This window comes from Chiloscyllium plagiosum, chromosome 11 (genome assembly GCF_004010195.1).
Source record: "Chiloscyllium plagiosum isolate BGI_BamShark_2017 chromosome 11, ASM401019v2, whole genome shotgun sequence".
Taxonomy (NCBI): domain Eukaryota; kingdom Metazoa; phylum Chordata; class Chondrichthyes; order Orectolobiformes; family Hemiscylliidae; genus Chiloscyllium; species Chiloscyllium plagiosum.
The window spans coordinates 17,682,596-17,697,694 of NC_057720.1; the positions used below are offsets into that span (position 1 = coordinate 17,682,596).

The 15,099-nt window shown below is 41.6% G+C and overlaps 1 protein-coding gene across 2 annotated transcripts in view; it reads left to right on the forward strand.

Moving 5' to 3' along the window:
• Positions 1-13,338, forward strand: part of LOC122554173 (protein SPO16 homolog) — a 16,418-nt gene extending 3,080 nt beyond the window's left edge. Inside the window, exons 2-5 of one of the 2 annotated variants that reach the window (XM_043698787.1) lie at positions 1,396-1,489; positions 4,162-4,333; positions 12,265-12,343; positions 12,592-13,338. In XM_043698787.1, coding sequence (XP_043554722.1) covers positions 1,396-1,489; positions 4,162-4,333; positions 12,265-12,343; positions 12,592-12,714 — 468 coding nt within the window. In that variant the 3' untranslated portion in view covers positions 12,715-13,338. The remainder of the gene's footprint in view (positions 1-1,395; positions 1,490-4,161; positions 4,334-12,264; positions 12,344-12,591) is intronic. The other variant, XM_043698786.1, reaches the window with a different exon arrangement.
• The last annotated feature ends 1,761 nt before the right edge of the window (positions 13,339-15,099 follow it).

The window sequence follows — 15,099 nt, forward strand, 5'->3', positions numbered from 1 at the left end:
CAGGGCAGAAATGGCTAACACGAGGGGTCATAGTTTTAAGCTGGTTGGAGGAAAGTATAGAGGGGATGTCAGAGACCGGTTCTTTACACAGAGAGTTGTGAGAGCATGGAATGGGTTGCCAGCAGCAGTTGTGGAAACAAGGTCATTGGGGACATTTAAGAGACTGCTGGACATGCATATGGTCACAGAAATTTGAGGGTACATACATGAGGATCAATGGTCGGCACAACATCGTGGGCTGAAGAGCCTGTTCTGTGCTGTACTATTCTATGTTCTATGTAAGTTTTAGTACTGAAAATTTGTACTCTAGAACTAAACATGCTCCTAGCCAAGCTGTTCAATTACAAGTACAAACTGCCCAGGTATCTCCTGTCAGCAGAAACCAGGTTAAATCAAATTCATTGAATTGCCACCTGGTCATCGGCCTGCTCTAAATCAAGAACAAAGTGACATAAGGTGTCAACAGTGACATTTTCAGCATTAAGTTTAGGTCTGTCAAGACCGCAACTCCATATTGTACTTGTGTAGCTCAAATAACACTTAAATTGGATGTAATCCAAAACAAGTCAAAGATAGTATTACAGCGGTGGAAAGGACGATGGATGAGGACTTGCCATCTGAGGTGGTAACAAGTAATCCATTCAATTGACACTGTTCACCAATTAAAACATTCAATCCCTTAGTAGCACTTTACAGTGGCAGGCAGTGTGTACGACCTACAAGATGGACTGCTGCAAATTATAAAGGCTTCTTCAATCACATGTCAAACACTTGTGACCTCGACTGCCTCAAGGGTCAAGGAAACAAGGACAGCAGATGCACGGGAATCCTGCCACTTGCAAAGTCTTCCGCCATATCACACATTGTACCTGATAGGTCTTATGGCTGAAATCCAGTACCCTCCAGACCAAGCTTAAGGTGGATTTCAGATTTTCTTTGATTTTGGATTACCTGACATTAGACTGGAGGAATGGACTCATGTTTTCTGCTATCTTAAAGGGTTCATATAAGTATCTTGCAGCATTTGATTTCGGCACATCAGGTATTTTTGGCAATCTTAATCACAGACTTTTATTTTGGTTCTTTGCATTAGCTAACCATATTTTTGTACAAATGTTTCAAATTACTTTGCATTAGTATGAGAGTGAACCTAAAAGGTGTTCATATTTACATTTGGAATAACCACATTTGATTGTTCCAAGGATCCTGATGGAAGGTGTATGACTGAAACATACTGCTCCTCAGATACTGCCTGACCTGCTGTGCTTACCTTTTCGACTCTGACTCTCCAGCATCTCAGTCCTAGATTTCTCTTTGTTCCAAGAACCATTGGGTGAAGTATTTGATTTTCACTCATTGATAAATGCAGTAATTTAGTTTTTGTTTTTTTTCTAGCATCATGAAGTGATTTCTTCATTGTCTAATCAGCAGCAACGAATTAGGTTCTCTGATGCTGTGATATCCGGATCAATCATTTTCCCACTCTCTGGTACAAAAACAACTGGTAGTTTATTGTATATCTATGGAAATATATTAGTAATTTCTATTAGAAAATGCAGAATGCACATTTCCATGTTGCTACAAGAGCCCATGGTATTGAAGGTAGACAGTATTCCATTATACGGTTGACTTATGCTTTGTAGCTGGTAGACAGGCTTCATGGAGTCAAGAGGTGAATTACTTGCCAGAGAAGTCTCAGTGTCTGATCTGCTTTTGTTGTGATGATAATGTGGGATGCAAAGAAAAGCCATTTAAATATTTTCTAATCAACCTTTCAGAGATGTTATTTACACACCTCTGGAGCAGGTGGGACTTGAACCTAGGCTCCTTGGCTCAAAGGTAGGGACAGTATGACTGCACCGAAAAGTCTTCTTTTTAAACATATCTTTTATAATCAACTTTTTCAGAGATACCATGACACATCTTTGGAGCAGCTGGGACTTGAACCCAGGTGTCCTTGAACCCAGGTGTCCTTGCTCAGAGATTGGGAAACTACCACTGCAGCACAAGAACCCTAAAGAGAAGGGTTCTTTGTTATACCCAGAAATACTATCACACACAACTGAGCAACGTTCCCATCACCGAAATCACTGTGACATTTCTTTTGTTTTTTTCCCCTTCTTAAACTGCTAACCACCACCAGACAAAAAACACCCATGTAACCAATTAGATATTTACATGAAAAACCCATGAGCAAAGCAATATGGTAAAATTAAATGGATAGGAACTAGGTGAATGCAATTCACCAGCTGGATGGTGAAGAGACATTGGAGGAGGATGGTGTTGTCAAGTGTATCAAAGGTTGCAAAGAGGTATTGAAGGAGGAGGGAATAAAGTTTGTTTAAGTCACAAAACATAACATTTGTAATTTTGTTACAAACGGTTTTGATACATAGCAGGGAAAGAGCTGAATGAAGGGGAATTTGAAATTCTAGAATGTCAGAAAAGGTGGGTGTGTATCAGAGAGGTGACAACATGTTCAAGGACTAGGACATGTTTATTAGGAATGGTGAAGAGCCCTGGAACTTTTCTCCAAAAAGAAATCCAGCAGAATGAGGGATGAATTGGTGGGGCAATTGTACATAAAATGATTTCACTTGTTAGCTATTCACAAAAATCAAGATTGCAAACATTGGATAGCCACTAATAATTCCAGTAAAGAATTAGGCAAATCTCTATGGCCAAAGAGTGACAGAATATGAAATTTGTTACAAAGGGTTGACTCAAATAGCATGGATGCATTTAAGGAAAAGCTAGACTAGCATGTAGGAGAAAAAGGATATGCTGATACTGTTTAATGAAATAGCATATGGGAGACTGCATGGAACAGAAATACCAGCAAAGTTCAGCTGGGCCAAGTGGCCTGTTTCTGTTCCGTACTTCTTTTGCAAATTACTTCAAATCTTTGCCACCTTGTTCTCAAACTGGTGGGAATGGGATTTCGTAATTAGATGCCTCACGATTTTGAAAACTTTATCAAATCTCTGAGCCTTCCCCTCTCTAAAGAAAACAGTCCTAGCTTCTCCTATCCATCTTCCTAATGATGTTTTTCATTCTGGAAGCATTCTTGTAAACCTCTTCTGCACTCACTCTAATGCACTCAAATCCTTCCTAAGTATGGTACCTAGAACTGTATATAATTATCCAGCCAGTTTATCTAGTGTCTTATACAAATTCAGCACAACTCCCTTGCTCTTGTACGCTATTCCCCTAGTAAAAAGCTTAAGATATTGTGTACTTTCATTGCTTACTCCTGCCACCTTTTAATTACCTTAATTAAAATACATAACACACATAAAATATATAAATACATAATTACTTATGCATATCTATACCTATGCCTCACTGCTCCTGCACACCCTTTAGAGTAGTACACTTCATTTATATGGTCTTTCCATGTTCTTTCTGAAAAATGTATCACCTCATCCTTCTCATGTACAGAACTTCATCTGCCATTCTACCAACTTGTAAATGTCCCTTTCAGTTCTACACAATTCTCCTTATAGGTGAAAATGCTTCAAAGTTGTCTACAGATTTTTAAATTGCCCCCTGTACACAAGTTTTTGACTATTAATATATATCAGAAAAAGCAAGGGTACCAATACGAATCCCTGGGGAACTCTCCATTCCAAACCTTCCTCCAGCCCAATAAACATCCATTAATCATTACTAACTGTTTCCTATCACAGCCAATTTTGTATTCATGCTGCTGCTGCTCTTTTTAATCCATGTTGTCTAATTTTCTTCACAAGTCTGTTGTGTGGCACTGTAAAACAAATCATTTTACACCATCTTTCCAATCACACATTTGTCTGGGACATCGAAGTTTATAAGGAAGAAGCAAGTAAACAGAGTTAAAACCACAATTAGATCAGCATGATTTTGCTCAAGGATCCAAATGGTCTACTGCTATTAAGATTTTCAGGATTTTAACTTGATGATGCACGGTATATAACAAAATAAATATTTAGCATCTACATGTATGTTACTCAACTGATATTACTTTTGTTTAGTGGAGAAAAATGAAAGTCAGGAAAATAATTCATAATTATCATGCTAAACGATGATTTAGTTGGTTCTTGCAAATTAATTTGTTATTCTCTTTTTGCAATTTTTGGCACTTTGGAGTTTTCTATTATTAATCAAATGTAATTTTCTTAGGTATTGCTTATATTATAATGGAGATCGAAGATTTCTGTGATAATTCTCGAGAGATAAAGCTGATGGAACAAATTGAACAATTTGTCCATATTCATCGCAACAGTTTTCTGCTTTTGGCTGCTGCCCTTTATGGTGCGAAAGAATGGGAAATATTATTTAAAATTCAACAAAGGTATTTAATGGTAAATTGACTGCCTACATTTAAAAACTGTACCAATTACATCGGAATATAAAATGTTATTCAAAATCTCAAATTTCTCTAAAGAAATATTTGGCAAGAACTTTTAAAAGTTCTTAGGAACCATGAGATCATGCTGCAGCTGTACAAAACTCTGGTGTGGCCATGTTTGGAGTATTGCATACAGTTCTGGTCACCGCATTATAGGAAGGATGTAGAAGCTTTGGAAAGGGTTCAGAATAGATTTACTAGAATGTTGTCTGGTATGGAGGGAAAGTTTTACAAGGAAAGGCTGAGGGACTTCAGGCTGTTTTCGTTAGAGAGAAGAAAGTTGAGAGGCAACTTAATTGAGACATAGAAGATAATCAGAGGGTTAGATAGGTTGGACTGAGAGCCTTTATCCTTGGATGGCAATGGCTAGCATGAGGGGTCATAGCTTTAAATTCTGGGGTGATAGATATAGGACAGATGTCAGAGATAGTTTCTTTACTCAGATGGTAGGGGCGTGGAACACACTGCCTGCAACAGTAATAGACTCGCCAACTTTTAAGGGCATTTAAATGGTCATTGGGTAGGCATATGTATAAGAGTGGAATAGTGTAGGTTAGATGGGGTTCAGATTGGTTGCACGAGTTAGCGCAACATTAAGAGCCGAAGAGCCTCTACTGCGTTGTAATATTCTATGTTCTAAAATCTGACTGGGGGCAGATGTTCGCAGGTAAAGGGACGCCTGGAAAATGGGATAAATGGCCTTCAAAAATGAGATAACGAGTCCAGAGACAGTGTATTCCTGTTAGGGTGAAAGGAAAGGCTGGTAGGTGTAGGGAACGCTGAATGACTAGAAAAATTGAGGTTTTGATTAGGAAAAAGAAGGATGCATAAGGAATAAATATGCGCTGCGGTGAAATAGTTCTGCACCTAAATGGGTCTGCAGCAAAATGGGGGTCTGCAGCAAAATGGGCAGCGCCAAACAGGCCGCGCCAAATGGTCCCATTCCTGTGATCTCAGGTTTGCTACTAGTGCCACGAGATAGTGAGGTGAGGAACAGTCAGCGAATGCAGCTTAACACGTGGCTGCGACGCTGGTGTGGGGGGTGCTTCAGATACCTTCTGGGGAAGGTGGGACTTGTACATGAAGGATGGGTTGCACCCGAACTGGAGGGATACAAATGTCCTGGGTGGGAGATTTGCTCATGTGATTCGGGAGGGTTTAAACTAGTTTGGCAGGGGTGTGGGAATCAGAGCCACATATCTGAGAGGGGTAGCAGTTATAGATAGAGCAGTGACAGGATGTAGTGAATCTATCGGGAAGCTTTCTCACGCGATGAAACAAAGGGATCGGTTTAAGTGTGTCTGCTTGAACACAAGGAGCGTCAGAAATAAGAGTGACGAACTTAGAGCATGGATCAGTACTTGAGGCTACGATGTTGTGGCCATAATAGAGATGTGGGCTTCACAGGGGCAGGAATAGTTGCTTGATGTTCCAGGGTTAAGAATGTTTAAAAAGAACAGGGAGGGTGGAAAAAGAGGGGGTGAAGCATTGCTAATCAGAGAGTGCATCACAGCTACAGAAACGAAGGTTGTTGAGGAAGGTTTGTCTACTGAGTCAGTATGGGTTGAAGTTAGGAACAGCAAGGGAACAGTCACCTCACGGGGGCTTTTCTACAGATCCCCTAATAGCAGTATAGAGATTGAAGAACTGATAGGCAGGCAGATTCTGGAAAAATGCTGATGTATCAGGGTTGTTGTTATGAATGATTTCAACTTTCCCAATATTGACTGGAATCTCCTCAGTGCAGATGCTTTGAATGGAGCTGTTTTTGTCAGGTGTGTTCAGGAGGGTTTCCTTACTCATTATGTAGGCAGACCGATGAGGGGAGAGGCTATTTTGGATTTGGTGCTCAGCAATGAGCCAGGACTGGTGTCAGATCTCGTGGTGGGAGAAAACTTTGGTGACAGCGATCATAACTGTTTTGGGATCTGTTTTGGGACCATTGCTGTTTGTCATTTTTATAGATGACCTGGAGGAGGGGCTAGAAGGGGTAAATAGTGGGGTGAGGAAGGCATATGGCGTACTGGCTTTTATTGGTCGAGGGATTGAGTTCCGGAGTCCTGAGGTCATGATGCAGTTGTATAAGACTCTGGTGCGGCCTCATCTGGAGTATTGTGTGCAGTTTTGGTCGCCATACTATAGGAAGGATGTGGTGGCACTGGAACGGGTGCAGAGGAGGTTTACCAGGATGTTGCCTGGTATGGTAGGAAGTTCGTATGAGGAAAGGCTGAGGCACTTGGGGCTGTTTTCATTGGAGAAAAGAAGTTTTAGGGGTGACTTGATAGAGGTGTATAAGATGATTAGGGGTTTAGATAGGGTTGACCATGAGAACCTTTTTCCATGTATGAGTCAGCTATTACGAGGGGGCATAGCTTTAAATTAAGGGGTGGTAGGTATAGGATAGATGTTAGGGGAAGATTCTTTACTCAGCGAGTCATGAGTTCATGGAATGCCCTGCCAGTAGCAGTGGTGGATTCTCCCTCTTTATGGGCATTTAAATGGGCATTGGCTAGGCATATGGAGGATAGTGGGCTAGTGTAGGTTAGGTGGGCTTGGATCGGCGCAACATCGAGGGCCAAAGGGCCTGTACTGCGCTGTATTTTTCTATGTTCCATGCCTCACATTTACCATAGCTGGAAAGGGAAAGGAGCAGTTACCGAGGAAAGATATTTAATTGGGTAAAAGGAAATTATGATGCTATCAGACAGGAGTAGGGAATTACAGACTGGGAGCAATTGTTCCACAGAAAGGGCACAGCAGACATGTGGAGACTATTTAAGGAGCAGTTGTTGTGAGTGATGCACAAATTTGTTCCTCTGAGACAGGCAAGAAGGGGTAAGATTAAGGAACCTTGGATGACGAGAACAGAGGAGCTTCTCATCAAAAGGAAGAAGGCATCTTACGTAAGGTGGAGGAAGCAAGGATCTAGCACTGCTTTGGAGGATTACAGGCTTGCTAGAAAGGAGCTCAGAAATGGACTGAGAAGAGCGAGGAGGGGGCACGACAAAGGCTTGGCAAGAAGGATTAGGGAGAACCCAAAGATATTATACTCATATGTGAGGAATAAGAGAATGATCAGGGAGAAGGTAGAGCCGATCAGGGATAGCGTAGGAAACTTGTGCGTGGAGTCTGAGCAGAAAGGGGAAGAGCGAGGAGGGGGCACGACAAAGGCTTGGCAAGAAGGATTAGGGAGAACCCAAAGGGAGAACCCAAAGATGTGAGGAATAAGAGAATGATCAGGGAGAAGGTAGAGCCGATCAGGGATACCGTAGGAAACTTGTGCGTGGAGTCTGAGCAGAAAGGGGAAGCCCTAAATGAGTTTTTTGCTTCGGTTTTCACTAAGGAAAGAGACCTTGTTGTGAATGAGAACTTTGAGGACTTTGGATACAGGCTTGACCAGATCAAGATTGATGAAGCTGATGTGCTGGAAATTTTGGAAAACATTAAGATTGAGAAGTCCCCAGGGCCAGACCAGATTTATCCTAGCCTGCTCCGGGAGATGAGAAAGGAGGTTGCTAAGCCGCTCGCAAAGATCTTTGCCTTCTCATTCTCCACGGGAGTCGTACCGGATGATTGGAAAGAGGCGAATGTTGTTCCTCTTTTCAAGAAGTGTAATAGGGAAATCCCTGGCAATTACAGACGAGTCAGTCTTACGTCTGTGGTCAGTAAAGTTATGGAAAGAATTCTGAGGGATAGGTTTTATGACTATTTGGCAAAGTGTGATTAAAGACAGTCAAGCATGGCTTTGTGAGGGGCAGGTCATGCCTCACAAATCTTATTGAGTTCTTTGAGGACGTGACAAGACAGGTCGACAAAGGTCGAGCAATGGATATGCTGTATATGGACTTCAAGGCATTTGATAAGGTTCCCCATGGTAGGCAGCACGGTGGCACAGTGGTTAGCACTGCTGCCTCACAGCGCAAGAGACTCGGTTTCAATTCCCCGCTCAAGCGACTCTGTGTGGAGTTTGCACATTCTCCCCATGTCTGTGTGGGTTTCCTCCCACAATCCAAAAATGTGCAGGTTAGGTGAATTGGCCATGCTAAATTGCCTGTAGTGTTAGGTGAAGGGGTAAATGTAGGGGAATGGGAATGGGGATGGGTGGGTTGCGCTTTGGTGGGTCGGTGTGGACTTGTTGGGCCGAAGGGCCTGTTTCCACACAATAAGTAATCTAATAAAGTCAGGAAGTATGGGATACAGGGAGATTTGGCTATCTGGATTCAGAATTAGTTGGCTGACAGAAGGCAGAGAGTGGTTGTAGATGGAAAGTATTCTGTCTGGAGGTCAGTGTTGAGCAGGGTCCCACAGGGCTCTGTTCTTGGCCCTCTGCTCTTTGTAGTTTTTATAAATGACTTGGATGAGGATGTTGAGGGTGGGTTAGTAAATTTGCCGATGACACAAAGGCTGGAGGTGCCTTCGATAGTATCGAGGGCTATTGCAGGCTGCAGCACGACATACACAGGATGCAGAGCCAGGCTGAGAAATGGCAGATGGAGTTCAACCTGGATAAATGCGAAGTGATGCATTTTGGAAGGTTGAACTCGAATGCTGAATATAGGATTAAAGACAGGATTCTTGGCAGTATGGAGGAACAGAGGGATCTTGGTGTGCAAGTAAATAGATCCTTCAAGGTTGCCACCCAAGTGCAAAGGGTTGTTAAGAAAGCATATGATGTTTTGGCTTTCATTAACAGGGGGGATCGAGTTTAAGAGCCGTGAGGTTTTGCTACAGCTCTACAAGTCCCTGATGAGACCACACTTGGAATATTGCATTCAGTTCTGGTCGCCCTACTATAGGAAAGATACAGAGGCTTTGGAGAGGGTACAAAGAAGGTTTACTAAGATGCTGCCTGGACTGGAGGGCTTGCCTTATGAAGAAAGGTTGAATAAGCTCGGACTTTTCTCACTGGAGAGGAGGAGGAAGAGCGGTGACCTGATCGAGGTGTTCAAAATAATGAGAGGAATAGATAGAGTCAATAGCAGGAGACTTTTCCTCAGGGCAGGATTGACTGGTACAAGGGGTCATAGTTTTAAGATATTAGGAGAAAGGTATAGACGTCAGAGGTAGGTTCTTTCCGTAGAGAGCTGTGAATGCATGGAATGCGTTGCCAGCTGTGGTGGTGGAAGCAGAATCATTGGGGACATTTAGGCGACTGCTGGACATGCACATGGATAGCAGTGAGTTGAGGGGTGCATAGGTTAAGTTATTATATTTTACATTAGGATTAACCCTCAGCACAACATTGTGAGCCAAAGGGCCTGTTCTGTGCTATACTTTTCTATGTTCTATGTCTGTCTTCTATGTTGGAGGATTTGAGCTATAGGGAGAGACTTAGGCTGGGGCTGTTTTCCCTGGAGCATCAGAGACTGAGGGGTGACCTTATAGAGGTTTATAAAATTATGAGGGGCATGGATAAGATAAATATACAAAGTCTTTTCCCGGGGCTATGGGAGTACAGAGCTAGAGGGCATAGGTTTAGGATGAGAGGGCAAAGATGTAAAAGGGACCCAAGGGTCAACTTGTTCACGCAGAGGGTGGTGTGTGTATGGAATGAGCTGCCAAAGGAAGTGGTGGAGGCTGGTTTATAGGAAGAGTTATAGGAAGAGTTTCTAGGGATGTGGGCCAAGTGCCGGCAAATGGGACTAGATTAGGTTAGGATATCTGGTCGGCATCAATGAGTTGAACCAAAAGGTCTGTTTCCGTGCATCTCTATGACTATAAATAAAATATTCTAGCAAAAAAAGGCTTGTTTTAAAAATGTTAAAAATTCATAGTGACCATTAATTTCAATCCAAAATTTTGGACAAAGTGGTATATTGTTCTGAAGCCAATTTATTCTCAGAGAAAACAAATTATCCAAAGGGAAGTGAAAATTGTTCTTCCATAGCACACAGGTTATTGCTGAATGATGTGGTTAAGAAAATACATTTTTTTTAAAACTGATTAGACCTCCCTTGGAGTGCTGTGAGTAGGTCTGAGCACCACACCTTAGGAAAGATGTATTGACCTTGGAGGGAGTACAACGTAGGTTTACAAGAATAATACCTAGACTTTAAAGATTAAGTTTGAGGAGAGATTATTCAAATTAGGCCTATTTTCTCGAGAATTTAGAAGTTAAAAGGAAATGATTAGATTGAAATCTTCAAAATATTAACAGAAAACAAAAACAGGATGGATAAAGACAAAATAAATTGGGTTGGGGATTCTAGGATTAGGGAGCATAATCTGAGAATTAGGGCCAGACCTTTCAGGTGAGATATTAAGAAGCACTTCTACATACAAAGGGTAGCAGATGTTTAAAACTATCCTGCACAAAGGCAGTGGATGCAGGATCAGTTGTTAATTTTAAATCTGAGACAGCTACTATTTGTTAAGCAAAGGTATTAATGGATATGGTGCAAAGGCAGGCATATGGAGTTAGGCCACAGATCACCCACAATCACATTTAATTGTGGAACTGGCTCGAGGGGCGGAATGGCCTATTCCTGTTCCTATGTTAATCTTCCAAATTTCCACATGCCACACTGCGTACCCGTAACCCCACCTCATGCCAAAAGAGGTCCCTCCTCACCAACCCAGAGTACTTGACGGATACAGTGTATAGTGAAATCAGCACAACAGGCAAGTACTGTACCTGGATTACCATTTTGGCAGATTTTTGTTTGTTGCTCAATGTTGAGGGGAAACCTGATAGTGGGTAGAGATTACTTATAAAGAGTAGTCATTACTATGTGGGCAAATAACAATCAATTTGCAATCGAAGTTTCTCCAAATTGTCAAAGACTGCCCAGATATCTGTTTTTGGTGGCAATAGTTACAGAAAGAACAGTGGCGAGGGTGACGTTCTGCTCTTCCAATAGTATCATGAGATATTTTACATTTGCCTGAGGGAGGAAGACAGGGCCTCTGTTTAACATTTCAGTCAGAGATGCACTTCCAACAATGTGTTGATTTCACGTTATGATGCTGAACTGTCAGCCTAGATACAGGCTTGGTGTTACCAACTGAGCAAGACTGTTACAGCACTGTGATGATGTTGCTCCTTGTTTCTTTTTTCAAGAGGTCGTAAATAACACAGACTCTGAAAAGTCTAAGTTGAAGGGTTTTAGGGCTATTTTGATTATAGCAACAAATACTGCCTCAGTCAAAAGGCTTTTAAGTTTTTTAAAAATACTTGTATAATGAAAGGGGAGTGGCCAGTTCTCCCAGCTCAGCTGTACTCTGGTTTGGTTTGGTTTGGTTTGGTTTTAGCACAGTAGACTTGAATAAAAGCTGCTGGACCCCAAAGAAGCAGGTCCAAGCTGACCCTCTTCTCTCTCTCTGGCTTCTCTACTGTAAGACCCTGGGTTTGATTTTACCTTTTGTGCTAAGGGGTATGGGGATTGTTGCAAAGACTGGGAACAGGATCATTAGGTTGGGATAATCTGTTGGGTTTTCAGATAAGTTAAGGTATTCTGTTCTCTTTTGTTTGTGTTTCATTCAGTAATTTTGTAAATAAATTGTTTTATTTAAAACTAAGTGGTTTGACCAGCTGCATCTAACCTGGAATATCCACTGTACACCTGCCTAAAACAACGAGCAAAGTTAGGGTCTGGGCTACTATCTTGAAATGTTTTGAGGGAGTCTGGCCTGGTCCATAACAATTGTACTGAGAGAAAAATCTGCATCATTGAGTTTTTCAGTCATTGGATTCATTACAGCTATAATTGAGCAGATGGTCTTCAAAATGTTCTTATTAGCATGAGCTAATAAGAACAACATTACTGAGAAATTAAAACCGGTATTAAAAAAATGTGTTGCTGTATGTAATCTAACTTTGTATTCTCTTTTGTTTCACTTGGTTAACCCAAACCAAAAAACTTTTTTTTTTGCAGGTTTTTAGGTAGTAATCTAAAAATCATACCTGCACACAATTCTGGTGATATGGTCAAGAGTATGCTTACTATAGCCAAGGTAGGTATATATCTTAACATTTAAGATTTCATAAAATATTTTAGTGTTGTATCTGATACAAGGCAATTACCATCATACGTTTATTTGGGATCAATATAATCAATAGGACAATTATTTGGTAACAGTAAGAATGGAATTTTAATTTCCATAAATATCTAAGTATTTATTGATGAGAATACCCACTTCAAATGATAGTAATATCATAATACATAAATGGTCAGTAATTCAAATATTTATTCCTTATGAAGGTTACATGTAAACCACACGTGGACAGTGTTCGTGACCGCATCGCCATGATCAGAGCTCAGATCATAGAACATAGTCCGGTGTGGGAGATGCTTCACAAACAACAGCTGAATGATGCAAAGTGATCAATTATGAATAAGATGTTGTTGTTACAGCATGGTACTTTGTGCTCTGTAAAACTATTTAGAACTATTTTCAGTGAAATAACTTTTCAATTTATAAATGTGTTTGTTATTAATGATTTATTTGAAAATTGGCAATAAAATTTTATGGACATAGCAGTTTCAAAAATCTCAAATTTAGTAATTTAGAGTACTCTCCAACCAGTTGAAACACTATAATTTAAACAAGTGATATAACAGGCTGAATCTGCTTTTAGTAAATGCGAGGTGAGAGTTTTTTTGGAGACATTTTTTGCATGAGGACTATAGCAAGATTTATTGTCATATCTTATCAGTTGTGCTTCATTAACTACCTATCCCACCCTATGCCATCCCTCACATCCAATTCTATCCCCATCTTACCACAGATTATTCCAAGAACAACTTGACACTCACTGAATGTCATCCCAAAGACCAGTAGCCCTTGTGCCCATGCCAATTTTAAAAAGCCCATTATGAACCTGGACAAGAATCGTCAGGGCAAAGCTGCCTTGCACAGTTCCTGGTTAGAGATGAAAAAAAATGCAGATGCTAGATTCCAAGGTGGACATGGAGGAGACTGGAAGAACACAGCAAGCAAGACAGCGTCAGGAGGTGGAGAAGTCAACATTTCGGGTGTAACCCTTCTTCAGGACAGTTCCTGACATTTGTCCTATATGTGGCAGATAGTGACATTGATGCCTAGCTTTGTGAGCAATGATCTGGATCTCCTGATGGGACATCCTCTTCCCTCACAACAGCAGAGGGTACAACCCCAGATAATGCCATTCCTGGTCAGAGGTTGCTCCCCCTGTCAGTGCAGTCTCAGCCATCTAGGGAATGTCAATGATCTACTCAATTTCGCCAGTGTAAGTGCCATCATCCTCTCCACTCTCACTCATCTGTTACTGTACCCACTTGCCACCAAGATCATGCTTTATACTCTCACTACTGTCTGCAACATTATCCCCATTTATTGTCAATCTCACTTCCAACATTATCCTTGCATGTTCCTCACCCACTCAGGACACCTTCCCTTGTGCAACATAACATGCATGCCATCCATTTTCATTTCCTATAATACTTACCTCTCTCTCATTCAGGGAGGAAAATAGTCCAGAATAGGGCAGGAAGAGTCATGAGAGTTGTGGGCTCCATTTGGTCCATCCTGAGCAGCTAACTGACAAGAGTCCAAGCTTCTGGCAAGCATCAGAGGTTGCCCTTGATTTACTAAGCCATCACACTGGTGGGATGATGGTGGTTGGGGGTGGGGGATGATGGGGTTGACAGTACCTTGACTGAGTACTGCTGACAACCAACAAGTTTCCTGACTTTATTCTGAGTTAAATGGCAAAGTATTTGAGCCTAATATATTTGGCTGAGGGGTAAAGCAAACCAGAGATGCTAGGAGCATCCAAGATGCTCATTTACAGATAGCAACAGCCTAGAGACATAAAAATAAATTTCTGGAGACACTCAGCAGATCTGGCAGAATCTGTGGACAGAAATCAGAGTTAACATTTTGAGTTTAGTGATCCTTCTTCAGAAGGGACAGTAGCTAAGACCATGTGGAATATATACTGAAGAGGGAAGAGGCAGAGGGAAAGAGGTGTGTCTATGTAGTGGAAAGAGTAAGCTGAGAGGTGAGGGTAGAGACCAGAAAGAGAGAATAAGTTTTACGCAGACAATGGGATGGATGGTAGTATGCCAAGTTGAATGAAAAGCTGACAGTGACAAGATAAGGAAGTGAAAATGGGTTGCCTGTGCTGAAAGCAATCCATGGCACAACAGGGCCTGGAATGTGGGGGTTGGTAAAGGACATAGAAAAAAAGTATTCAGGTTCTAAAATTATTGAGGTCAAGATGGAGTCCTGAAGGCTGCAGGGTAACCAAGCGGAAAATGAGATACTGTTATGTCAGCCTACATTGGAGCCTTGCTGGACACTGCAGCAGGCCAAACAGAAATGTTGGCCAGGAACATGGTGGTGTGTTGATGTTGCAGGGAATTTAAAGCTCACGGTAATTCTTGCAGACAGAACAAAAGTGTTCTGCAAAACGGTTACTCAGTCCTGTGTTTCATCTCCCCAGTGTAGACGAGTCCACATTATGAGCAGTGACGACAGTACTTTATATTGAGTGAAATGCAGGTAAATTACTGCTTCATCTGGAGGGTGTGTCTGGAGCCTTGCATAGTGAGGAGGGAGGAAGTAAATAGGGAAATGTTATTCCTTCTATGATTGCATGGAAATATGTCACGGGGATATGGTGTGGGATGTTGGGAGTGGAGGAAGAGTGGAACATGATGTCCCAGAAAAAACAGTCCCTGTGGAATGGTGACAAGGGATGGGAATGTGTGTCTGGTGGTGATATC